Source organism: Chelmon rostratus, chromosome 16, assembly GCF_017976325.1.
Source record: "Chelmon rostratus isolate fCheRos1 chromosome 16, fCheRos1.pri, whole genome shotgun sequence".
Classification (NCBI taxonomy): Eukaryota; Metazoa; Chordata; class Actinopteri; order Chaetodontiformes; family Chaetodontidae; genus Chelmon; species Chelmon rostratus.
In genome coordinates, this window is record NC_055673.1 from 9,680,554 (window position 1) to 9,708,415 (window position 27,862).

The 27,862-nt window shown below is 39.6% G+C and overlaps 2 protein-coding genes across 2 annotated transcripts; one reads left to right on the top strand and one right to left on the bottom strand.

Moving 5' to 3' along the window:
• Positions 1-3,519: 3,519 nt before the first annotated feature.
• On the top strand, positions 3,520-24,372 carry tuft1b (tuftelin 1b). The gene is made up of 13 exons (XM_041955489.1): positions 3,520-3,775; positions 4,641-4,691; positions 17,171-17,248; positions 17,345-17,443; positions 17,565-17,639; positions 17,860-17,925; positions 18,880-18,969; positions 19,775-19,885; positions 21,534-21,757; positions 22,061-22,166; positions 22,425-22,508; positions 22,796-22,890; positions 23,059-24,372. The coding sequence occupies exons 1-13, from the start codon at positions 3,665-3,667 to the stop codon at positions 23,129-23,131; spliced, it is 1,263 nt and encodes a 420-aa protein (XP_041811423.1). The 5' UTR covers positions 3,520-3,664; the 3' UTR covers positions 23,132-24,372.
• LOC121619650 (protein C1orf43 homolog) lies at positions 24,175-27,091 on the bottom strand. The gene is made up of 7 exons (XM_041955490.1): positions 26,858-27,091; positions 26,668-26,769; positions 26,435-26,543; positions 26,276-26,329; positions 25,916-26,082; positions 25,758-25,816; positions 24,175-25,128 (listed from the first exon to the last, which is right to left on the bottom strand). Exons 1-7 carry the CDS (start codon positions 26,918-26,920, stop codon positions 24,921-24,923), a joined length of 762 nt encoding a protein of 253 aa, XP_041811424.1. The 5' UTR covers positions 26,921-27,091; the 3' UTR covers positions 24,175-24,920.
• Between the last annotated feature and the right edge of the window lie 771 nt (positions 27,092-27,862).

Here is a 27,862-nt window from a genome sequence, read left to right on the forward strand (position 1 = left end):
TTAAAAGATCCCGTCCTCATGAGCTCTCAGTGTAATGGGCGTGAAAATCCTCAGTCCTCGTTTGTGCAAAAGTGTTCATCCGACAGTGATATGAGGCTTCAGGAGACTGAGTTAGAGAAATCAGCAGCATATCTCCCAAAGCTACTGTCTTCTCAATGCAAAACCCTCTCTTTTAATTTATATCCTTCCACTGCGGCTCGACAGGGAAACATAAGGAGGCAAGTAACTTTAGAAAATATCCTCTTGACTGAACTCACTCAGACTGATCATATTAGCCTCAGATTAACTTCTGAATGCATTTATTTGCACAAACCAAGAACTGTGGATTCTGTTTTGCATCACTTTCACTGGAAGCACATTAAGGGGATCTTTTAAATGCCCGTATGAACAGGAGAAATGATTGCAGCAAGAAAAACCTGCTCTGATGTTCATACGGGGAACCTGATTTTTGTTTTTATATAAACATGAAAAAGTGTGAACCCACCCTTTAACCCTTTGAGACCACATCATTACACACATTACATACAACTGTATATATCATCATAATGCTTTTTCATAGTGTGATTTCTGCTGTTCTATGTGAGCTTTAATCTGTAAATCTCAAAGGCTACTCCTTTTTCCCTTTATTTTACAAATTTGTGAAAAGGTTTCAATGTAAATGTGATATTTTATGAAACTGAGAGAGATTATCTTGCTTCTCCCCTGTAAAAGGAGCTTACGGTGACCTACAGCATAGCACACCAGTGGGCATGATTCAGGGATTTGCGAAATGACACTTGACGCAGGGTGGATGCTTGAAACGTCTTTGAATTCTAACCAATCGAGGATGGTAGCCACATGAACCATCTTATCCCAGGGGTGCGGCTATTACATCATGCACGCCTGCTTTGTATACGTGTCTCTGAGGGAGGTGTGCCAGTTAGTGGCAGGCCTGGACCCGGTACAATTAAGTCACCCTTCACTCCCACTTCACTTCTGTGTGTCCAAACAGGGGAATCAACCTGAAGACTTCAAACTTAAAGTACCCCACAAATATAGTTTTTATCAGAACAAAATAAAAACAAAAGCCTGTATATTTATCAATGTAATGCTGAAAATCCTCCCAGTCTGCTGAGAAAGTTTATTCAGGAGATCAATATAAACTGTCAGCCTTGAGTGCTAATCCATGATCAGGAGAATCAGTCAGTAACTGGATAGTCTTACAGTGGGAGCCTCTGAGGAAACATAAGATCCTGGCTCTTTTACTTGCTTTTCTTGTTCACAGAGCTACCAGATGCTGCAGGATGTGATGGAGACACAGCATCTTTTGCATGTTTTTTTGGCATATATAGCAGCACTGTCAATGGAAGGTGATGGTTGAGAATTTCCACTATAGCTCCAGCAAATATTGCATCCGAATGCTGGATTTCAGAAGCACAGGAAGCAGCAGACCTGACATATCCTGTGCATTTACAACAGAAACCAGTTTGAAGTATCAATAAACCTGAGACAAGTTCACACCTTTACAGGGATACAGAGAATACAAGATCAAGGCCTGCGGCTGTCCTGCTGTTCTGTGTGTGCTGCAGGTTTCACAGCTCGCCCTCTTACCCCCGATCCAGTCAGCCTGATGGTTTACTGTCAAAGGGAATTTCAGAGATTATCATGACGCCACAGGTCACTTATCAAGAGGTGAATAAAACAAATGAAACTGCGCCGAATGTAAACTAGAAGAGCTTTGTTTAAGTCAAGCTATGTATGCATTTTTGCCTGTAGCCTACAAAGTGAACACTGTGTCTTTAGCGTTATGTTTGGTGCAGTGCAAACCTCACAGACTTTTTGGGGGCTCATTATCGTCAGCTGTTTGTATACTGAGGAGCTTTCAAACTACTAAGTGCAGCCTCAGGCAGTCTTCAAGTCAAGACACACAAAACAATGTGACATAAGGAAGAAGAAGTCAAATGTTTGTAATGTCTGCAGCATGTTCTTTTAGCTCTGGCTGACTTCCCTCCGAGAGACACGGAGTCTGTAATCCTTATTTGGTTTACTATAATTACTGAAGACATCAAGCTGCAATCATGACTCCACCTCATTCAACCTCTTTGTCTTCCTCCTTAACTCACCTTTTCCTCTGTCTTCAAGATTGTTCGCTCTCCTTTTTAAAAATATTACAATAATGAATGACGCATCCATGAATGTGTTTTTAATGCACATCATAACCACCGTGTGTCTAATTCAATCAAGTTGTAGTTTAGTGCAGGCGATGAATCACGGAGCTTTCCTTCAGCGCATCCTATAATTTGTCGCACTCAAACCATCACTGGTATGAATTCATGATGCGTGAGAAAGCGAGCAGTGGCTTTCACAGCTCGGGTTGATCTGCATTGTTCATGCTGCTGGTTGTGAATTACAATGACGATGCTGTCGTGTAACTTTACACCAGCGCAGATCTCACGTGTGTGCACACATAAGCTTAAAATTAGCTACACACGTACAGGATATATCAGCCACACCAGCTTCATCACCACTGTCTGAAATGTTAAACAGAGCATGATTTCCCACAATGTCGTGACATTCAACCCTTCCAGCAGACAGGTTTAGTTTAGAATAACAACCACACATTGTGCAGCACAAAAAGATGGCTACTGATCTAACAAAGGCCGAACCATAAATCAAGAAACCTGTGCATGTTTACTTTGGACTGGGCTTTTCAAAATGAGCTGCCTTTTGAATTTCTGTCATCCTTACCAGGAGAGTATTTACCCCAGCAGGTGCGTCACACAAAACACATGCGCTATATTTACTGTGGGTTATTTTATGTCCGTTTCTTTTATATGGGTGTCACGGAACAAATGGCTCTTAAAATGATGCAAGTTATGTTTGTGACCATGATGTAAAGCTTAATTACATGTTGCCAAACAGAGGAAGAACATTGTAGTAAAGTAATACACTAGGTTTATATCGTTTAACCTAATTTGGGGATTATATTCTGGTCTTTCTATGGTAATGGCCTTTAACTACATTTTATGCCACACCTGCCTAAAACTATAATTAACAAGAGGAAATCACAGTCTGTCATCCCTTTTAGTTAACCCCACACGCTAGGAAGTTTCTTTAAGAGCTTTTTAATATGAATTTATGCTAATGACATACTGATGGATAGCTGATCATTAAGGTTATAAAAAGCTGATGAATAAAACCAACAAAATCTTGTAAAAGTATTAATTTTTTCATGTACCAAAACTCTGTTTAGTGTACTACTTGTTTCTTACTGGTTTGATCTATTATTCAGCAAAGATCACAAGGTTCTCACGCTGTCACAGCAACGTTGTTGAGTGCTGAAAGTAGGACAGATTCCTGAGCTGATGTGCCACACTTCATGTCACAAAAAGTTTCAAGCCATATGCCACCGAAGGTAAACAAGTTCATCCATAGGCCTTGCAGGGAAGTAAGTAAGTGTAGGTGGCAACAGAGCCACCTGACATGTGACAGGGCTGTTATCAAACAGGACTATATCCTATTTGCAGGTTTGACACAGACTTAGCTGTATCGCATGGGAGGCAGATCACAGCTACTGCAGGTTCCTGGTACTGCACCATTCCTGACAGACAGATTGCTGGAAACTGTTGAACAAAAGGAGTTGAACAAAATTTGCTGAAACGACACAGATGAAGAGGGTCGGCGTATGGGATCGATCTGGAAGAAGATCAGGCAGGTGACTGAAGACAAAATGCTGTGGTTCAGCAGCACTCAAGCCAAATGTCTGCCGGACGGAGGGGCCGTGAACTTGCCTGAGGTCAGACATGCTTTATATATGTGCTCTTGAGCAAATCATTAAGTCATTATCCTTAACTATGGTAATATTAAACAGTTTTTATTCCAGGCAGGCATAAATAACCAGTCTGATCCAAGTTTGCAAAACTAGCTTTTTTTGTTCCCTTTTAGAGAAATGTTTTCAACATGAAGTATAAAAAACCAGAGAAAAACAGAAAAACCAGATGAGCTAAGGCGAGATAATATTAGGCAAGATTTAACTGAACCCAGCAACAACATGCAGCACAATGAAAAGCTTATGGGGGAAAAAAAACAAAGGTTACAGCTATACAGTATCTTAACCTGGAACAGCATGTAGAAATGTTTTGTATTGGCTACAAAATCCATTTGGATTTCCTTATATTCCAGATTTAAGTGGCATAATAGATTGATATGAAAAGCATGCATACTGTACATAGGAATTTGTATATTCACAGGGAATGTCTGCATAACAGAAAGACAACAGAAAATGCTAAAAGACAACAAAATTTAGAATGAAAAATGTTTTAAGTAAAAAAAAAAAACTTACTGTACATTCAAATAATGCAAAGTCTCTCTGACTTGCTTCCTACTTCGTGATTTATGATTCAGAGCATTCCTGCTGATGGCGCAGGCTTGTTGCAGACCCTCAGGCTTTGACTTTACTACCTGGGCGGACAGACAGAGAAGTGGGACGGGGTCCAGGTGTCTCTCCGCCGCGTGTTTGTGTTTAACAGTTGGTTAGCGAGAAGGAGGACGCGATGTGATGTTTTAAACACTGGCAGACGGGAAAGAGACGCTGTCGACATCTTTAACCTTTCGTTTGTTTTCATGTCTTGGCTTCACTTTCCCAACTTTCCTCTGAGAAGATGAGCGGTGGCGGGGCGCAGGCTGCGGACAATGGAGACAGCGCGGCTAACGTGAGTGATGACTAAAACTAGCTTAAATGTTTTCATCCAGAGAGAGTAAGTCGACTCCCTGTCAGATAAAACACAACTCTAAAGTAAATGTAGTACTCAATAATACGGTTATAGTGACTTTAATCTACGTTGTTTGTCCTGTGATACCAGTGGACTTAATTACAGTCGCAGAATGCCTCCACAACTATGATTGTGTTAGCTAGCTAATTGTTTAGCCATTGAAACCCATTTTACAGATGTTTTTGGGCACCTTTTTTTATTAAATGGAAAAAGTGTAAGACATTTGTAAGATTCACTTTTCAGCTAATATATGACATCAGAATAAATTGTGAAAACAAGTTGTACTCATATGAAATCAAAAAGGTTAGAGTCAATATGTTAAACACATCTGTTTCCTCTTTTTCTTCTTTCATTTGCGTCCTGCGACTTAGCCTTAACTCAAATGTGTGTGTGTGTGTGTGTGTGTGTGTGTGAGGCTGTTGGGAGTCTTGTGCTGGAGTTGTGCTCCTTATTAGTTGTACACTGTGACGTAATCTAGTCTTGAAACACCTTGAGGACATGGGTGAATTTAAATGACTGCAATTTTGAAAGCAAAGTGAATTACTTGACATCCCTTATGCTCTGAAAAAGATCAAAGTAATGCCAAATGGTTTCTGAAATCAATATCTGATTATTTATTTGTACAAAAAACATCACAATGGATTACACTACTTCTTGTTATGTAAGTCAAACAAATCACTTACTGTATGCTTATCATCAGATTTCCCACAGCGTGGCTAAACTGCATGTGTCACCGTGTACATGGCACTTTGACCCGAACTTTAGCCTGCTTATTGCCATCGGAGATTCAGTGAGGAGCTCAAATCAGGTCATGCTGCTGATCATGTCCACACAGAGAAGTAAAGCCAGTATACTGCAGTCGTTGCTCTTCACTGCGACTTGTTATGACAATGAATTGGGTTGTTGAAACAAGTGAAGTCTGAGCGCTCTGCTTCAAAGGTCATCGGAAGTAAATGAAGTTACTATGCCCTCCAGCCATGTATTTATTGCTTAAAAATGATTGTAGCATTGTGAGCTATTATGGATTTTTTTTAACTTGATCATTTTGTAAAGGCTCCATTGATAAGAACAATTGATCCGACATTTTTCAATGTACAAAATTTCAAAGTAACAAACAACTTATTAAGAAAGTGCCAAGACTTGTTGGTTGGGTAGTTAAACATCCTCTTTCCATTGGCAGTCAAATAATGGTTTTGTTTTCTGTCCCGATCTTATTTTGGCAACATGTATCTAACTCTAACATGTGATCCGCTCTATGCAGAAACCTGCTCTTTCACAGTTTGTCTCACAGTGTTGTCATTACGCACGTCCCTCTACTGGCTACGAATAAGAATTTATCAAATGAAAGGTTAAATATTGCATAACTTTTTATCATGGTGAAATGAGTTGATAAGCCTAAACCATTCAGTTAATAAGTGTTTTGTCCTTTCATAATGGCACATGTGTGCCAGGATGGTGGCATGAATGAACAGATCTTTTGTTTATACAGATATTTGGCAGGAAGAGGAGTCATACAAAGTCAAGCCCAGACTAATGCACCCATTTCAAATGAATTTGTGGCAGCTGCCAGCTTTGATGGGCTCCAACTGTGGTAAAGGAAAGAATAATAAATAATTAGAGGAGGGTTCTCAGACCTTTTCCTCTCTTTACAGTTTGGAGGAGATATTTATTTTAACATTGTAAAAATGAATAACGATAATGTACAAACGATACAAAATAACTTGACTTGATCACTTTGATTCTGCTTGTTCTTTTACATATGATACTTTCTTGCACATAGCTAAGGGGCATTTTTTGGTCATTTGTGTTTTTTTAACCCTGTAATCTCACTGTAAACATGGGCCTTGACCTTTGACGTTTTGCATCCTGTTCTGCAAACCACCTATTTTATCAAACCTAAGCACATTTACGAGTTGAGTTGTTTTTTCTTGACACATGACATTTAGTTTAGCGGGTGTTCTGTCATGGGGTGAGAACATACTGGAAAGAGCAAGAATGCTCCAGGCAAGGATATGTTGTGTGGGTTTTTTGTCAGCTCTAAAGTATTCTTACTGTACATTGCTACTCAAAGGCTTTTGTGTGTGACAGTGACATTGTTAAATGGCATGTTTGCACTGCTCACACAGCCACAAAAGGACAAGCAACTATAAAAATATACAAGTAGCTGTATAGATTACAGAGTATCTAGCTCTTTTACACAAAGGCTACTCTTTGTGCAAATGATTAAAAAAAAACCCACAAAACACAAAAATGTAAGGTATAATGTGTATGAGACATAATGTCATAAATTTAGAATCTAATTTAAATATCTGCTTATTCTGACTTTGATGCCTGCAACACGTTTAAAACAAGTTGGGACAGGAGCAACCAAAGACAGGGAAGGTTGTGGAATGGAACGCCTGTTTGGATCATTCCACAGGTAAACAGATTGATTGGTAACAGGTGATAGTATCATGATTGGGTATGAAAGGAGCATCCTCGAAAGGCTCAGTCGTTCACAAGCCAGGATGGAGCGAGGTTCACCACTTTGTGAACACATGATTGTATAAAGGATGTTACTACAGGGGCTCAGAAACACTAGGAAAACTGTGTCCCAACTGTTTTGGAATCTGGGTAGTATAATCCACTTCTAAGTCTGAGTCTTTTAGGCATTTATTAGGAAAAATTCAATGGTTCCAACCTGTCAAATGTGACAATTTTTGGCTTTTATCAGTTTTTTATGTTGGATATATTTGGGTTTTGGACTATTTGTCTGACAACACAATTAATTTGAGTTCTATCTGCAAAACTAGGCCTGCAACAAACAACAATCTCCATTATCGATTCATCGACCTTTTATCTTCTTTCTTAATTAATTAATCGTTTGGTTTGTTGTTGTAATGGTTTATAAAATGTCAGAAAATGGAAAAAATCCCGTTGTACTTTCCTAAAGCCCAAGGTGATGTCTTCAAACGTCTTATGATATGAAGATATGCAGTTCACCATCATAAAAGTATATGGAAATCATAAAATATACACATTTTACAAGCTGGAAACAGAGAATTTTGACTAATTGATTAAACTAATTGTTATAGCTTTAGACAAAACAATTAATGTTTAATGGGACGAAATAGATAAATGATGATGGAAAATAATAATTAAAAAAGTATTTGGACTGTGAGATGTAAGATCATTTCAGTGATGGAAGTTCAACTTATAATGTTTCAGATAGTTGGAGATACATGGGCACACAAACATGAACATATTTGGGCTGTGGCATTTGACTTTTGTTTGCACAGGTTTGTTTACACTGCACACACTCACTGTGCCAGCTACGGTTATATAAAGTCGCTTCATTAATCTCTCTTACATAACTCGAACCACACATTCCTCAGGGTGCTGCTACCTACCGCTGTCACCACGTGGCAGACAAATGAAGCCATCTTCATTGCTCATGCCATCTTTGGGTCACCTATTGTCCCAAATAAGTTATGCAGTCATGCATACATTTAGGCTACAAGTGAGTGTTAAGGTTTGACCTAGTCACTCATTTACCCTGACTGATTGAGACTGTTTGGTAAAGATAATAGCCTATTTCCGGACCTCTGAACTGTTGCCCATTTTGTGAATAAATACGTATAACAAAATGGGAATTCAGTCTGATCAAAGTACTGTATAAAGATGACATGCGGCTCTCAAAATGTTACGCAGTTTATATTCACTGTCCACAAATGGCTTTGTTCAGGACTGTGTGTAATCTAATCAGAGAAATGTTCCCTCCAGTTCTTTCCATTGTGTATTTGGCGTTTCAGTCCTGCAGGGGAGGCTAATAACTATGTGCCTACTTGCACTGGCGCGGTAGCTCACTGAATGGAGAACAGTCTGGAGGAAAAAGGGTTGGGCAGCTGGTGGAAGCCTCACCCAGCCATGTAAGGCAAGACAGCCGTGGCTTCCCACGCACTTAGTCACACAGACACAGACAGTCTGGATCACAGCAGCCTGAACATCATCTGGAAGAGTCCCGGACTGCTTCGTCTGCCCAGGTAGATATCAGACTGATCCTACACGAGATAAAGTTAAGGGTTTGCGTTTGGGTTCATCCGCTGTGAAGTGCTTGATGGTACTTGTAGTTGTAGCTTCGTCTGCTTTATGAATTACAGTGAAGTGTTCGGTTATATGATTCATTTGGGTATGGCTTCATTGGGAACTTAAGTTATACTCTCATACGTAAGATAAAGGGCTAGTTTCCCACACACACAGATGAAACCAGTCAAAAAGATTCTTGAAAAGGTTATATACAGTATAAAAAGAGACATTCATTTACTATTCAAGGACTAGCATGATTTATGCAGCAGGCAAAAACAACAAACATAATTTTGTTGAGTCTGAATGTAGGAGTTCTTCTTCATTATTCTTTATTTGGCACAGACCACCTGAATGCAAACATTGCCACTGAGTTGCCTTGAGTGTCAGATAAAAGGCAACTTTAAAACTTTTTGGAGTTCCTCCCATTTGTCAGTTACTTCTTGTGCTTTGGGAAAAGTGATTCAGTTTTTGTGCTGTATTGGTGACACATGCTGTTGGCATTAATCAGAAGGGAAGAGTTTATGCAGCCCTGATTCCAAAAAAAAGTTAGTAAAACAAATGAAAACAGAATGATCATTTGTAAACAAATTGTGTTAAGTGGTGAACCTCGCTCCATCCTTGCTTGTGAAGGACTGAGGGGAGACGAGGATGCCCCTTTCATACCCAATCATGATACTCTCACCTGTTACCAATGAACCTGTTTACCTGCTGAATGTTCCAAACAGGTGTTTACAAAAATCACTGAGGTTGGTAAAACATTAAAAATATTGCCTTTGTATTGTTTTCAATTGAGTATATGTCAAAATTAGTCAATTATTTCTTTCTGCTTTAGTTGTGTTTCACACAGCGTCCTAACTTTTTTGGAATATGTCTTAATAATTAACATGTGTGACTTGATGGATTGGCACAGCACTTGCTGATAGCAACAAGTTACCATCTTGTTTTAAGTGTTTTATGGCTTTTCTCATCGTTCATAGCATGTGTAGCTGTGTTGCTTTGCCATTAAGCTGCTTTGCTTTGACTGCACTCAGACAGATGGAGTTCGCACTCCGCTGTGAGCTCTGTTGACACTGGGAATTGGAATTTAGGTGCTGGTGTTGGCGCAAATAGTTATCTTCTATATATGGATATACACAAATATTTTCTCAGCTTCTTAGAATCATTTAGCACATAGATTTATAGCTATGTCTGGTTGATCCTAGTCATTGTTCTTCAGTATTGGTCAGCCTGTACAGCTGAGGACAGCAGTGATATCATCTTCAAATCTGCAAACAACTGTCATGGAGGAGTTTGTGGCTCGATGACTGGGATTGGATGCTCCTGTATTGATTGTGGGAGGTCACTGACTGTATGTGGATGCTCTTGTAGCCTGGACATTGTGAAGCAGTGATGTCACCTCCAAATCAGTAAACACAAGTCATGTTGGACAGACACTCTGATCTGCAGTGATTGTTTTCTCTAAATGCCTCACTTTCAGAGATAATAAGATATTATCTCCTGTACTTTCACTGTTCAAGTCTCTGCTCTGCTTTCCTCTAAACCACATGATTCTTATGTAGTCTTCTCTCTCTCATCAGCTCAATTTTAAATCTCAGTAGTAATCTTCAGTTACAGCTGAAACAATTAGCAGATTAATTGATTCGTAAATCAGTAGAAAATTATTTTGATAATTAGATTCATCATTGAAGTCATTTCTCGAGCAAAATACCAAACATTACGTTACATTTGGAAAACAAGATATTTTTCATCATTTCTGGTATTTTATAAACCATTAATCATTTGATCAAGACAACGATCTGCAAATGAATTAACAAGGAAAATAACACGTTTGCAGCCTTACTGCACTTTACTCTTCAAGTTATTGATTTGTACTTCGCTGCACTTTGAATTCCGTAATGCTACTCCCACCTCAGGACCAGTAGATAGGAGTTACAGAAGAGTAGAAATGTGCAAAGAAGCTAAACCACTGCTCCGTTCCTCTTGCTCCATTATCTAATATGACAAAAGCAGGACAGGGGAGACAGAAAACAGACCCTCCCTCGGGGCTCACTGCTGCAGCTAAAGAGCTGAGCTGTGAAAAGAAACTGAATAGTTACCTAAATAGTTACCCTCTGTGGCAGATTATTTACCAGAATCTTTATTTTAACCCTTCATTTGTGCCTCTGCATTGCCTCTTGCCATTGCCTCTCTTCATAGTTTCACATTAGTAGATCAAAATTAAAATCAAGTCGATATCACATTGGAAACATCTATTTGGACACATTTGGAGGAGTATTGAGATACTACTGACTCAACAAAATCATTGATTACTCTTCATAAATCATTGATTACCAGTTACCTTTTTGCCGTGCCTACATGTAAACAAATGCAAGTAGTTTCTTCTCTGTGATAAATTCATTTGATGTTAAATGGTTTTCCCAGTCGAACGCTGTCTGCACAGTGTTATGCAAGACATGTGGAGTATTTAACTAGAATTTTGTCTTTTGATCTGATTAAAACTCATGAGAATCTGATTAACATAGATTTATACCTCAGATGGAGAATCAATCAACTGTAATGAAGCATCAGCTGAACACCTCAATTACTGCGATTGATATTAACTCTGAAGCCATTTTTATTAAATCTATTTAACCTGATTGATTGGATTAGGAAATTAGTTTATATGTAAACATGACACATGTATTATATAAGAGATATGGATACCATGTGACCCTGCAGCCTTCAGTTTCTTTGTTTTCTAAGTGGTTTTTAAGGTTACTCCTCCCAGATGGTAAATGACATAGAAATGGAAATATAGTGTTCCCTTAGCTACATGGACAAACCTAGTGGAGCCTCAACAGTGGAGGCAGATTGTTATTTCACTGTGAATGGAAGTAGCTGATGAAAGTGTAAGCTTGCACATCTCTAGCGGAGAGCAAATATGGTATTAAGTTGAGGTGATATGGTTGTATAACCTGTTTTCTTAGAACGACACCCTCATGTCCTCATATTCATCATTGAACACATTTTCTGACTCCAGTCTTTTGTGTTTTTCTTGTCAATACATGAATGTAAGAGTTGTTACATCAGGACTTAATAACAGCAAACAGTTGTTCAGATGTTATTTGGACAGGCCAGGACTGCAAAGGTATGCGGTGAGTCAGTGTTTAATTTCACCTTGGAACATGGTCACATGTACAGGCCATTGGCCTGTAATGATACCTAATAATCACTTTTTGTAGGAGTGGTTTCTAATCGACCTCGATTTCATCTATAATCATTTGTTGGAGCTGTTTTCATGATGCCATGCAGTTGACCTCTGCAGTCTTGCCGACTGCAGTGTGATCAATCAAGGAAATTTTGATTATGAGCAGAGATTGCTTTGGTGTTGAGCTTTCATTGTCTGCACCACCACCACATGATCCTACAACCCAGATTTCAAAAAAGTTGGGAAGCTGTGTAAAATGTAAATAAAAACAGAATGCAGTCATTTGCATTTGTTTACCTGCTCAATGTTCCAAAAAGGTGTTTTTGGAGCATTCCACAAGTTTCCCAGTCTTTCGTGGCTCCTGTCCCAACTTGTTTGAAACCTGTTGCTGGCATCAAACTCAGAACAAATGTATATGTAATTACAAAAATCAATGAAACTGATGAAGTAAAATGTTAAATGTATTGTATATATTGTGTATGTGCCAAAAAGGATTAGCAAGTTATCACATTCTGTTGTATTAGCACAAAGGTTTTTGGAATCAGGGTTGTATAAGTGCAACATTGTAGTCAGCAGTTTCCCATATTTATTTGAATTGTTTGTACACACATGAAAGCAAAACAGGATTTAATTACCCAGGGAAGGAGAAAACTACTCATAGCCATTCAGTCTAGCACATGAAAAAGCTTGAACTTGGCATAAACGTGGGCACTGTGGGATTTATTTGCATATACGTATCTGTAATTTACTTGCAGTTTACTTTTATGAAGACGCGTAGATTATTATCTGTAACCTGTTCAACAGTTGTGCTTATTTTGCGGTTAAGCGTAGCCACATGCCTGAAATGTAGACACCTCTATGAAGCGGCTTCCAAAGAAACTCAGAAGAATAGCGTGCAGTGTGGTGCAGAAAATTGAGTTTCTACAGTAAGCACCTCCCAGGGTGTGTCTGTCCCACGATCCTCTGTGTTTCTCTTCTTGAGAGAAGCCCTCGAGCTGTTGCTCCCTCAGATCACAGAGTGAAATGTTGGCCTGCCTTTCACTGCCTCGGCTGTGATGGTTTTCATCGCAGCAATTACGCACAAAGGACTGCCTTTCAAGCTAAACCATTTAGCCTGTGTTTGACTTGCAAAGCAGAGAACTGGTTGCTTACATAAGTAGCCAAATGTGTAACCCACATGTGACATGTAGGTTTACCCTTCTTTATTCTTAAGCTATACATTACTCTATGTGTGTCAACATGACTTATGGTAGGTATGTTCACATACACACACACACTCACTCTAAAGTCATAAACTGTTCCCACCTATTAATACGCAGATTTATTTTATGTGTCACAGTGGCACACACACATACATTCTATAATCTTCAGCTTGTGTCTATTTCAGTAATTTACTTGAATTTAATAAGAATCCTGCAGACATCAATGCTCTGCAATTAGAAATATATATAAATAGAACTTAAAGCCTCATAAATAGACATACACATGCAAACGTACATTAAAACTCTTTGTAATCCCTTTTTCACAGTGACATTAAGATTTTTAACAGCTGACTCCTGCAGGATGTAACAAAGTATTTTGTTTAATTTTCAACCCTTCAGCACTGCCTGTTTGCTGCACTGGAAATTATGCATTTCATCCTTCTATGGAAAGGGGATGTTAAAAAACAGTATTGTTGCCATTCTGGATATTTCGCGATTCATCTTTGATCTGCAGGCACCAGGCATCACATGACTGTTAATTGTCTAATATCATCAAAAGTTCTTCTGGGTCTCTGTTGTTGCTGTTGTGCGAAGTTGTCACATAGAGCTGTAACATTCAGACAGCCACACTGCCTAATGAATTCCCCCTCAATTTGATGTGGCCTGATGACTCACGTGGCCCTTGATGTGCGTTCAAATAACTGCGCTGCCATGGTGTTACTTGGAAGTCAGATACAGAGAAAGGCTTTTTCCAGGAAGACGCGTAGCTGAATTAATGAAGTTTGTTGTCTGATGGTCCTAGCTATCAAGTGTAAAACAAAATCTATAAGGAACAATTGCAAAATGTGTTTTTCTGGCTAGGATACATTCTCATAGTCTGTCTCGTGTTTATGATTGTGTTTTGATTGATCATTTTCTTGATTGAAAGTAATTCTGAGGAAAAAGCTACAGGTTACAGACACACATGTGGTGTTGCTAAATCATGGGTGTACTCAAACTATTATTGCAGCATCATGTTCATACTTAAAGCTGACAACACACTGTGGTATGAAAAGAACAACATGCTCTTTATCATTCCTGCACTGTAACCACAGGAATCTTTGTCTCAGGGAGCAATTAAAGGTGTGCAAAGTGACTTTATTAAGTGTGTACTGTGTGAGCAGCATCACTGTGCAGTATGACTAAATGTTTCTGCAGTGACATTGAGCAAACAGGGTGGCATTAATACGTGATGTTACAGAGCAGGTATTTCAAAAGTGTGAGCGCATAATATTGCGCAGGTGAAATTAATAAGAAGAAGGTGTAGCGTGCTTAAGACAGGGGAGCAGCATCTGTTTCTCTTGCATTTTATGTACCATGAAAGTGTATCACCTGCCTGTGAAACTTGTAAAAATACCTCTCTGACTGAAAATAAAAGGCTGGTCATGGAAAGCACATTTTTATGAGTGAAGCTTCAGCTTCAAGCAGTGTGACACCAGTGAGCGTTTGCAGTAAACACCTTGCTGCACTACAGCTATATTCCATAGAAGAAAAACAAATCGATCATGATGATATTCATTTTGAAGGGTTTTTGCCTTGGTTTTCTTCTAACTAACTGAGTATCTGTCTGTATATTGTTACCATATTTTGACTCAGCTTTTTCAAGATTTTGTTTGCCATTTTTTTTTACTTTGTTGGGTTAGGGATAGTGAAGAAGCAGACAGGAAACGGGGGAGAGAGCAGGGTATGACATTCAACACCGGCTAGAATCAAGCCAGCGATGGTTATGACTCTGCCTTTTTGATAGGTTATCATAATAATAGTGTACGTGATTCCCTCCTATGCCCATCAAAGTCTATAAACTAAGACTAAAAACAAAAGCAACAAAGAAGTCAAGATAATTACTGTCCAGACATCTACAGGACATTTTGTTCATGCTTTTTTTGCTTTTTGGTTTTTAAATTATGTGCCATTTGAGCAGCTTGGCTTTTGGTGTAATTGCTATCTAATTTACTCTGTAGCTGACGCCCACACAAAGTTTAATGAAGGCCACTGATGATCGCACCCAGAGCAGCACCACAAAGTAAAAAAGCTAAAGTGTTTTTATAGGCGTCTGCCCCAATAATGACTGATAATATCAATCTAGTCTTTACCTTGTGCACTGCAGGGCAGAGGCACAGTGCATACCACCGCTACAGTGTGTTCATTTTGTAAAAACATAGACATACATGTGAGCATGTACGGATATGCATGCATGCATACATGTGTTTACGGAACACAGCACAGAGGCTTAGAGGATTAAGCATAATTTGGTTTGGCAATAAGATAAAATCAACCATGTTACATAACTCCCTTGGTTTTCTTTGTGCATTTAGAGAAAAAGCAACATAACTTGTGCGGAGCCATTGCTCCACTTGCTTAAATGGTTGCTGCCAAGGAGGAAAATGTAGTAAAAGCAAGCATGTGTCTCCTTTGGGCAAAGGTTGTACTTAATGTTACAGAATATCTAGCAGGGGGCGCCTAGGTATGTAACTCACCTGGTAGAGTGTGCACCCCATGCCCTAAAGCTGTTTCCTTAACTTTGCTGCATGTCCCCTCTCTGTCTCCCCCCTTTCCACTCTACTGTGTGTCTACTCTACTGCACCATCTAATAAAAGCTAAAAAAAAAAGCACAAAAAAATATATTATGATTAATTTACCTTCCTATTTTGTTGTCTAATTATTAACCACCTGTTCAACTTTTGTTTGTTTCTAAAACATAGAGTCTGAATTACTATGGTTTTTTGTCTTACAGGTCAAACACGTTTGTCTTGAAATGTGTCTTACGATTTGAAAAATTAAATACTCTGCTATAAAGTTCTACTACATGAAACCTCAGTGTCAGTGATTATGATGTGAACTTTGACAAAATAGCTATAATCAATACAGTAATACTGGAGAAGCTGGCACCCCATCAAAAACCACTTATGATCAACACATAAAGAAGCTAAAAAGAGGTCAGGATCATAAACAAAGAGTACAGTTAAAGACCGACTTTACAAGATGACGCCAATGAAGCCATGAGTGAGTCATCATAGTGGATCTGGAAGATATAATCTCCAGTATTAAAGATAAGGCTGGTGAAACTGCATCAATGTCTACTGGAAAAAAACTGGAAGCAACAAACAGCATCTCTCGTTCTCCTCCACTGTCATTCTCAATGACACACGTCTAGAATAGAATCGACATACCTACAAAATAGAAGAGCATAAAGCAGAATGCACATACTGTACCTACAAAACTGAGAACACATATCAAAGGAATAGAATGGACATTACTAAAGAGTAGTATAGCATAAAACAGAGAAGAATAGAACAGAATGTGCATGCCTACAGATTAGCGTAGCATAAGATAGAATACATAGCATGAAAAGAGAACACGTCATTTGAATAGAATAGAAAAACCCAATCCTGTTTGTCCAAAGTAAATCAACCATCTGTTTTTCCAAGAATTGCCAGTCTGAATAAGTTGTTGTTGACCAAACTATGTTCCATAAGTACTAAATACTGAAAGGTGCATGGCAGTTTTCACATAGTCTGTTTTTGTTGCCAAGGCGACAAAGCTGAGTTGAGAGTGACTCAGCAGTCATGGATATTTTGAGAGTTGGTATTTTTGGCCCCTACTGGACTGGACTGCTTTCATTTCCTCCAGTGAGTGGAGTGTGGTAGAGAATCACCAGACTTTGCCCCGAGGACGCAATGGAAATGTCTCCTCAGTGTCGGTTGCTAGGCTTTACTGTCTAACTGTGTGGCATCCACATAAGAATGTCAGTATGGGGAAGTTTTATTGCTAAGAGTACCCCTCTCTTTCCCTGCTCCACCCTCTTTCTCACTAATGACTTTCATTTTGAGCCCCTCTCCTTTCTCTTCATTGGTTGTTTTTTCTCATAATACACCCCGCTCCCTTTAGTCGTCTAGTCCCTCTTATGCTCTCATCTTTCATTTCAGGACCGAAACAGGCAGCTTAGACTCACTCTACAAGATCAGGATCCCACAGGCTGCACCTCAGAGCTCCACAGCAACAAGGTACAAAATCAAAGAGGAAAACTGTTTTGTCATGTCGTTTACTGAATGAAACAAAAACAGAATTGGATGGGACATTTTTTCTTCTGTTGAATGTAGGAGAGCAGCATAGCAGTAGTGCTGCCACAGAAACCAGAAGAGCGGGAAGAAACACTTGAACTCATCACCCCCACGGAAGAAAAAGTTGAAGTCATTAAGGTATTCAAGTTTGTTTGGGTGTAATTCTGTTTGTTTGTGTAGCTGTGTGTGCATGAGCTAGTCCACCCTTCGTGCTTGTCTGAAGAATTTGTGAGCTCAACTGTATTACCTAACCCGTCAGGTGTTCCTTGAAGCCCGTCCACAGACAGGCGAGAGTGTCAGGATGCTGACGGACGAGGTGTCGCAGATTCAGGAGGTCAGTGTGTGACAGACGGGGCTGAGCAACATATCTTTCAGCTGCATTCAGACAATGAGTCAGCATTCAACTGCTAGTGGAGAACATTAGAGCTTGTGTGTTTTCTCTGTTGTTCTTTTTGGATAATGTTAAGTGGCTGGGTTGAATAAGGTGAAGCAGTTTAGGTGTAGTGTTTCTGCGTCTACATTTTTTTGAATGCATTATGTGTTTTTGTTCATAGGTGCGGTACTGTCTGAAGACTCTGAGAGAGCAGATGGCAGCCAGACAGAACAGTAACAACAACAAGGTACACACCCTCAAAAAATTCTGATTGAGTGCTGAAATGATTAGACAAATAATTGTGTGGTCAATCAACAAGAAATGATGCTGCTTTTCTCTTGTGTATATGACTGTATATTGAAAATCTTCTGATTTTGGACTATTAGTTGGACAAAACAAACAACTGGAAGAAGTCACATTGGACTTTTTAGAATTTACAGACCAAACAATTATTTAATTAATGTAAAAAATACTTGATAAATTCATAAATGTGAAAATGATCTTTAGCTAATTGAGTTTATTGTATGGTAGCCCAAAGAGATCAAGACACAACGGCCTTTATGTACAAAACACAAGCAAACGATGAAAATATCTGCACCACTTTGACAATACGTCACACTTATGGCATAAAGACACTTGCTGCAAATACAGAGACGCTGCAAACTGCACACAACACAGTGAAAGTTCCTGAGTGACTCTAAAAACTGAAAGCACATGGACCTCTTCCACTTCTCAACAAGAATGTTCAAAAATTAATGAAGGACTAATGACGATTTGAAATGACACAATTCCCATATTATTAAAGATATTGGCTATACACATGTAGCATTAGCCTTTAATTAATCACCATCTTTTTAATCAGTTTTGCTATCCCCTAGAGATTTGTGCTGTGGTGAAACTCAGTTCCATTGTTGAGAGTAAGAAGCATCAATAAAATGTATTTTTTAAAAAACTTGTTCTGATGCACCAGGAGAATACACTCTGGAGTCTTGGATAGTAATCATGCACCAAAACCCTTTAACTAATTGTAGATGCGTTACAATAGTGAGTGTTTCTCAATTAATGTGCTGTCAAAGGGATGAAGATCCCTTTATGTGTTTCCGCAGGGCAGTGATCTCTCACAGTGGTATTTGTACATTTTTTGGGTAAAAAGACACATTAAGTACTAACTCAACTAACCAGACACTGCTCTCTTCTGCAGTATCCAGCCAATGGCTTCAGAGTCAACGTGCCCAGCAACCTACCAGCTGTCACCAATGGCAACACTGTTCTCATTGAGTCGGACATTCATGTAAGCTAATCACAACTCATCCTTCTTCAACGTCTTCAGAAGAGTGTTTGCTGCGGCTTTCAGGATCAGATTGTTCGTCAGTTTAATATGAATGAACCATGGGAAATGGCAGAAGCCAGAACTAGTTTGAATGCATTCAAATTTGTATTTAAATGACAGGCATAACATTCACAACGGTATGAAAATGTCTGGCCCTCCAGCTGTTTGCCTCTCACACCAGCCAACCGCCTGCTGCTCTAAAGAAAATGGTGCCAGGCTCTCTGGAGCTGATGACAAAGCGTACCACACACACACACACACACACAGAGCAAGGGCTCACTTACATTCTTAGACTACTGATGCGCACGCACACACACACACAATATTGTATTTCCCATGCATTATTCTAGACTCAGCACATCATAACATCTCCTGTAACACAACACCATTATCTACAAAGGAAGTAGTGTCAGAGCAGGGCGGTATTGTGGCTATGCATACCCCATGACCTATATGCGTGGCATGTAGGTAAGTGTGGGTCAGTTTACGCTGCCGTCCATTCTAAGTGGTGTCAGATTATACAGTAATGCAAAGTGCATTGTTTGCCTGGGGAACTCACCTAAGGACTGCCCCGAGATAAAACATCTCACTCTGCACAATTTAGCTGACATCCAGCTAAATGCTTTTGTTTCTAACATGTAGCAAACCAGCCTATCAGCAGCCTCTCTTATCTGTTTGTTAGCTCCTGTCTTGCCCTCAGGTTCAAGTAGTTTGCCAGATTAAGCCTAATTGATCGTGTCACGTTGTGTCTGCCTGCACTCTTCAGGTCGAGGATAATCAGGAGGAGAGTGTGAAGCTCAAGGAGGCGACCAAGCGCCTGTATGCGCAGCTGAAGGAGATGGAGAAGAGGCACCAGGAGGAGAAGGAGAGACTGCAGGTCTGTCTCATGAGATGAGTAACATGACACGATTTCCTGTCTGCAGCTGTGACTCACTCCTCTGCTGGTCTCTTGTTCCTTTAATCACCCTCATTATCTGTTAGTTCCATCCCTCACCACGTGATCCTCCACTGTTTGGGTCTTTGCTCCACAGTGCATTCATCTGTCAGGTCATGTAGGGACACTGCACACAGACATCCTCCCTTCCCAGTTTGCGTTGCATTGTGGGAGTACAGCGTATATCAACAGCACACTGCAAAATCGCAGGTTTTATAACACATACCGGCTGCTTTGAGTATACTTTTATTTTGTCACTTTTCCTGTGTAAACACGTGCCATACGAAACACCCTCTTAGAATTAGCATTAGCAAGCAGCAGCAAGGATTTGGGACACAGCTCATACACTAATAAGGAAGTTAAAGGTGAACATTATCTCGTCCTAACATGCAAAAATGAACTAAACCAGAGAGTGAGAGACATGTCAGTGAAGCACAGTTTTGAGAAGAGAGCTAATCAGGCACCATAAGTGAAAACACCTCTGTCGGTTCACTGTGGATGACAGAACATTTCAGTTTATTCAATTTTGGTCTGATATTTGTAGATTTATCCACTATTCCTATTGGTAATTAAGATGGTGTACTCACCAAGTTAATTTCTGAGATCTGGGAATATTGCAAAGTCAAAGTCAGACAGGCATCTGACAACACAAGCAGTCAGACAACCAGAGAGGTTTCAAACAGACCTCCAGGTTATCCAAACTTACTCAGAAGAGAAAGCAAAGGTGAATGGCGACATTGTTAACCAATCTATCTGCTGTAAAAACCATTACAGTTTATAGATCTCCCTGGTTTAACTTTAACTACTGAACTTGCTGTTGTAGGATTATACGAACACCTCAGCAGCATTCACTTTCAGTTTTACCTCGTAATAAAGCAGTTTAGATCATCTCACTAAACTGTCATTTTATTTCAAAACATTGTCTCTTGCCCCACTGGATTTTTTTGAAGAGATAAATCTGTGCTGTGACATCTGAGCAACTACTTAAGTGAGTGACATGTTATATTATACTCTCTCCTTTGTTTACATGAGGCGATTTGAGTGCAATGCCACATGTGGCCGAAGCAGTGCTGGTGCTAACGGAGGTCACGCTACATAATTCAGCTACCTCCCACAACACAGACCCTGATGCCAGTGTTGCTGGCTTTGGCCAACACCCTGCTGTGATATCACAGGTCCTACCACAGTAGGAATTGTAATTTAGGGGTCGGACCTGTAGTAGTCTACTTGAAATAGATTTTATTTAGGCTTCTGAATGGCCAGCATGGCTTTGGGGTTAGAGTTATATTGCTCTCTGTTGGTTTGGCTTTCAAACAGTGCTTCAACTGTCTATTGGTTTTCATATGGACATGGAGTTTTGTTTTGTTTTTTAAACAGCACTTGAGTGGATTGGTTATATTTTTTTACAACAAAGCAGGAAAAACCCTGTTTTAAGAAATGCCTGTGTTTGTGAGGACTGAGACTCGGACTAGTGTCTTCTTGAGAAGAGCTCTAATCAGCCAGAGTAATTGAAACACCTGTTTGGGTGTGCAGAGATTTTAATAGTGCATCCAACACTATTTACTTGTTAACTCTTTGGCTTCCCTCACAGGCCGAGTCAAATGAGTATGCTGTTCGTCTGGCTGAGCAGTCTGAGCGGCTGCAGAAGGCAGAGGAGCTGTCGGAGGAGAGGGCTCAGCAGGTGGAGGAGCTGCAGAGGCTGCTGGGAAGCATGGAGGTGGAGAGCGGCATCCTTAAAGACAAGATGGCGTCAGGGGAGGCAGAGCTGCTGCAGCTTCAAGCAGACAAAGAGGAAGGGGGAGGGAAGGAGCAGAGGTGAGATCATTGGTCCGAGTAAGAAGTAGAAGTTGTTTTGTTTTTTTTTGAAAATCTAGAAAAACTTGAAAAACTGTACCCAATAATGTTATTTGTGTACTTTTATTAGATGCCCTGCTCAAATAGCTGAATTCATTCACTTTTATATCTATCCTCTAGTATTAGAGAATCGATCCCTAAATATGAATATCCTAGTTTGATTATCAATTAACAACTTTCTTTGTGTATTGTATGGCTTTATACTTTATTTGTGATGATTTGCCATTCATTTGACAATGTTTTCTCATATTTGTGTGTTTCCAGGTGTGCAGAGCTGGAGAAGGAGGTGGCTATCCTGAAGGAAAAGATTCATCACCTTGACGATATGTTAAAGAGTCAGCAGAGGAAAGTCCGCCACATGATCGAACAGGTATTAATGTACACAAGCAGGTTGACTATTAGTGTTAGGTCTCACAAATGCACAGGAAGATATTAATAAGGAAATTGGGTTTGGTGGAGGCGGACACATCAAGTGGAATTGATTTGAGGGAGTGGAGCCAAGCGGAAACAAAACTCATTTGTCATGAATAAGTGATGCTGCGTCTGCCCCTGTTGGAAAACTGAGCTGTGTTTCTCCCGAATGTCTCATGTTATTTGTTTGTGTTTGTTTGTTTTGTCAATAATACAGCTGCAGAACTCACGGACCGTTATCCAAGAGAGAGATCGAGTCATCAGGGACTTGGAGGAGAAAGTGGCTTTCCTGGAAGCTGAGGTCAGGGGCCTCATATAACTGCGTTTAGAATCTGAATTAATCCACTGCTTTGTCATCGCCATGACTGACTTTTTTCCACTGACATTTTATATAGTATGATATTTGTGTGTTTAGTTGTCCTTTCTGTTTTCAAAATAATAGCTGTCAAAGTAACACTTTTCCAATCAACAAAAAGCTGAAAAGTTGTACTGCATGTAAAACTTTCATGCTACTACTCTGTGCTTCTGTGCTTTTGCACTAGAGGACACACAATTTAATCTTAGTCTTTAACCCCTTTCTGTCTGCAGAACAGAGAAATGCATGACCACATGGAGTACTTCCTGGCAGGCCAGAGCCCTCCACCACTGACACCCACTGAGAACAAGCAGGAGGTTGTTTACAGGTGAGCGAACACTTCCCAGTTTCCAATTCTGCTCATTTTCTAATGAACAGTAAAATGCCACTTTCATTCTACTGAGGGGGTGTCTGTCTACCACTCATGCTATTGTCAAATGTCAAAGCAAAGCTTGTAGCATTAAGTTCTCACTTTTCATTTCCTCTCTCTGTGCAGTAAACCACTCACACCGACGACACTGACCAACAAGGCCCTCCCATTCATCAAAGTCATTGAGATCAAGTCCTGAATGGACTGCCAACCAAAGGAATGAGTAGGAGTAAAATGCAGTGTAAATATATATTTAACCACCTACCAGAATATAAAACATAGGTCTGCAGTGACTTGGAAAAAGGCTGGCTTAACAGACCTCATGGTGACAAAGCACATCTGTCTTTTGTTAGTCACTCAGTTACTGTTCTACATACATTTTCTCAGTTTCAGACAGAACTTAAAAAAGGAAAGGTACAAGGAACTAGGATCCAATGGTAGGAGGAACCCTAAAAAGGAAATAAGGAAGGAGGTATGCAATGCAAAGAATATTACTGAACTTCTTGGATATATACACAAACCTGTGCAGTTCTGCTTTGTTTGCAAGAGTTCAGTAAAGGTCCCTGTGTTGTATCCCGCCTCCACCTCTTCCCCATGCAGAATCCGAAATAAGCTTTTCCAACAGGTCAGTGAAAAACAGTGAGATAGGGTTAAAATCTGTCATTTTAAATATCTGTTACACATACATTTAGATAAATGTATAAGTAATAACATTGCAGTTAGTGTGCATTGAGTGTTTTCAGCTCTTCATCCTACAGCCTACTCAACCACAATGCTAAGCAGCAGGGCTCAGGGTCAGATTCCTCAGTGCTTGGCACCTCATTGCCAATAGCAGGCATGCAGTTGTGTTATGTCAGCGTTGAGATATGATTGTTTCAATATATTTCTCTGACATTACAGTGGGTGAAATATAATGAGTGATAATGCGATTTTATATATGAGAATTTTGACCCTCTTTATTTTAATTATGCTGGAGAATAGTTGTTTTATAATAGGCTGCTTGTAGAGATTGAGGCTAGTTGATAGCATAATTTTAATTCTCATCTACGCTGCCAAGTGCTGCCTCAACACCCTTAATATATATCCTGTTTGTGCTAAAAGGTTGCATATTTAATAACAATAATTGATTTAACTGATACATAATTATGGATTGTTTGTGTGGACTTTGTTTTTTTCTGTAAAATATTCTGTTGCAATCCAAGATGAACATTTTTATTATTGAGTAACTATTTACTGTGAACATTGTACATAAATACATTGAAGTTCAGTCTCTGTCCTCTTTATTGTAGATTTCACTCATTTATAATGTAATTCCTGGTTTATCTGACTTATTTGTTCTTGTCAAGTTATACAAACCTAAATTTCATCATCTGTTGTTGATCTTTACATCATAACCTTGTACTGCCACCTAGTGGAAACAATAAACAGACTGAATATGTACAAGTGGGTTGTAGTGCTTTTATCTCAAACTACAAAAGTGTACAACCTCACTTAAAATACAAATCCATGTCAAATAAGTTATCATCGTCCATATAAATATCTTACACGTGTACAAACACAGTAAATCCAAATGTTCTCATATTCACATTTGGATTTTTGAGAAAAAATAAAATCCAGGTGATTTGCTATTTTCCATTTTTACAAAACTGACCATGAAAACCTTGCCTGGTTGGCTACAATCATATTTGTCCTCTGAACACACTCATTAGGTCCAAAATAAGAACAAAGACTGTGGTGTAACACATACAAATAAGGGCTTCATCATCACAAAATTCTTTTAAATGGCTTGAAAAATATGATGTATGGAAATGCTCACAACAGACATTGTCCTATCTGAATTTGCTGTCAGAAGTTTTCCCAAACTCAATTTGTGGATGAATTTTACAGCTTAGGAAGTTACAGTGTGTTACATCTTTTAGTTTCCCAGTAGACTGTGGTGTTGCGCACATGTGCTCACACACACACAGTCAGTCCATAGCAGCAGTCTCTCACAGGGTGCTCTCCAGTGTGTTGTAGTTGTCTTTGAAACTTTTGAGCTCCAGAAAGTGTTTGGGCCTCTTGCTGCGCTGGCCAGTGGAGGGCAGGTAGGTGACCTGGATGGTGGAGGGAGTGCTACGGACAGGAGAGCCTGTCAGGTCCTTCGCTGCGGACTGGTGATGCTGGTCCAGGCTGGTGGTGCTGGAATAGGCCTTCACCCTGAGGGAGGTGAAAGGAAAAAGGCAGAGAAAAGGGGGATTACTATGCAAAAAGGTTTAGTATGTAAGATGAATGGAATTACACAAATACAATTAGTATTACACAACACATGTCATAATTTTCATCATTAGTAGTGATGATATAGTAACAGTAATGAAAAGAGTGTTTAAAACCGCCATTGTTGTGGCCTATAGGTGGGCCTCAAAACGCCATCTACTGGGCTGCAGAGGCAATGGCACTGCCAAATTCTTGGTAAATTACAAAGCTGGTCATTTTTATATCTAAATGTGCTCAAGAATTCACATAAATAAAAGACATCAAACTAAAATAGTTGAATATCGTCACGCCAGTCGTGACACATCATCAGGTGTTGTGCCACTGTTAGCTAGCTAACGTTTATTGGAATGCAGCGACGCAATGAATCCGTTTTTCAAATGAAAAAGTGATGCTGGCTGTATGAACTATTCTAAATCTGGACACAGTTTTTTCATCACCTGACCTTTAGTTGTTAAAACCATAGAATACTCTATGCCTTCCCTGTAGGTGTGAGCAATGCCAATTGGAACATCTTTTCCAACAATGTTATGAGACAAATCATTTCAAGTCTGAACCGGTATAATAGCACTTACACATCAGCTAGTTCTGTGAGAGCTTGCTGGTACTCAAGAAACTCAGCTTCCCCAAACACCTGCAACAAAGAGTTAAGGTCAGATCAGTTGCATGCTAAACCCATTATATTCTCTCTTTTCATCACCCATCAGTCATGCACAAAAACACTTGTATGCACCCCAGTCCCATGACGAGCGCTGTCGTAGCCTTCAAGCAAGCGGTCGATGAGTGCGCTGCGGCTGCTCTTGATCAGAGAGTGGGAGTTGCGCAGCTCCAGCAGCCAGTTCCTGAAGCTGCGTCCAGTAAACGCACTGGGACTGCAGCTTATCTCCTGCAGAGGAATACCTGATGTCCAAACAGGAAGGAAAAAGAAGTGTAGGTTAGAAAAGATGACAGTTCAACACTCTCCATGGGGAAACTGAGTCACATGATTTGGCAAGATCACAGAGCATAATACATAATTACAAAATGAAGAATAAAAAGAACAATGCATGTAACTACATCATCAGTAAGTCTAAGCATCAAAATGATCTCTCACCTGAATCACGGATGGCATCCAGGGCTTTCATTCTGTACAGGTAGTTGTAGCAACCTGTAGCAAAAACAAGCACGTTTTTGTTACATTGTAAAAAAAAGAACGATATGCATTCCAAAGAAGATTCAGGTGGCAACAAGATGATCTGATAAGTTTACTGACTAATCTGTGATCCTTGCTTCAGCCTATCGTCTTCTTCTGACAGGAGACGAGGTTCGAAACGGATCTCCTGGACCTTGGACAGCCTGGAGTCAATCTCCTCCCTCAAACCCTGTAAATTAATTCAAGAAGGAAGGACACATGAACTCGTGCACCAACAGCAGCTGCAGCATATTCACCCGTTCAAACGAACAACTCAAGAGGTAACAAAGCACAGAAAAGAGGACCCGTTGTACCTTAGGTGCATTGTGGCCAATAGGTGCATGAGGTCCCCGGCGGGATCTCATTGCGAAACGCATGATTTGCCTTTTAACGAAGATAAACAGCAGCACAAACACCTGCAAACCAAACCAAACGTGACATGACGTCGATCATCATATAACCGTGTACAAGCTAATCAGCAACCTTAACTGTAACGTTACTTACCAAGCTTCCATAGGCCATAACCAGGACGACATTAACCCCTGATAACGGCGGCGACTCTGCCATGTTATCTGTCAGTGTGTACAGTTTATCAACTGGCGGTTAACTAGCTAGCAAGCAATGATTCTAAACGTTATGTTGCTACATTAGCTTGGTAGCTAAGAGTCGGTTGTCCATTTGGAAAAGAATGGCCACTGTAACATTGGCGAAATTTTGTTTATCGCGTAGCAGATCTGAACGGACGTTTCTAGAAAAAAAAAAAAAAAACTATGAAGCGACTGTACTGATACTCCTCTTCATGTTCAGCGACATGGTGTATGAAGTACGCAGTTTAGCTTGTGCTAGCCAGAAGCAAGCGACGGCTGATTTGCGACGCTCTGAATTACCGTAATAACGGTGTAAGGAGGTCAGTTCAACCACCCTACCGGGTGTTAAAATTACATTTTGTAAAATATAACAATGTTATGCTTAGTTTAGCCCCAATATTTAACAAGACCCTAAAATCTACTATTATTTGTTTTGTATTGTACCATGTATATTTGTATTTTTGCTTATTTTTGTACAAAATTGGATACAAACCAGAACTGCTGTACATATAACTTCACCTTGTACTGATTTATTATTATGTTTATATTTATACAAGTGGTAGTAGTAGAAGAACCAGTAACATACTTAGCATTATATTATATAATATGCATATAATACTTATATTGCAATGCTCTTTGTTGGTTGCAATATTCATTTTATTTTATGTTCTATTCTACATCCGAATATTTCCATTTCAATTGTATGTTACATATTGTTGTATCATTATAGTATAGTGAGTGTTTATACATTGACAACATATTACACCCCAATATACTTGAATACATTTTGATGTTTATTGTATTTATTATTCATACTTATGCTTATACACTTATGTTATGCAGTACATACCGCATGGATATTTTTGTTTTTTACACCAGTAGACCCCTTAAAATGACACGTTTGCTTAATTATTTGCGCAAT

Coding starts and splice junctions, on each gene's coding strand:
- tuft1b (XM_041955489.1), top strand. CDS start 3,665: ATGGGATCGATCTGGAAGAAGATCAGGCAGGTGACTGAAGACAAAATG. Junction 3,776..4,640: donor GGGCCGTGAACTTGCCTGAG/GTCAGACATGCT, acceptor TCCTCTGAGAAG/ATGAGCGGTGGCGGGGCGCA. Junction 21,758..22,060: donor GGGGGAGGGAAGGAGCAGAG/GTGAGATCATTG, acceptor GTGTGTTTCCAG/GTGTGCAGAGCTGGAGAAGG.
- LOC121619650 (XM_041955490.1), bottom strand. CDS start 26,920: ATGGCAGAGTCGCCGCCGTTATCAGGGGTTAATGTCGTCCTGGTTATG. Junction 26,544..26,667: donor TTGGCCACAATGCACCTAAG/GTACAACGGGTC, acceptor ATTAATTTACAG/GGTTTGAGGGAGGAGATTGA. Junction 26,083..26,275: donor GGATGCCATCCGTGATTCAG/GTGAGAGATCAT, acceptor TTTGGACATCAG/GTATTCCTCTGCAGGAGATA.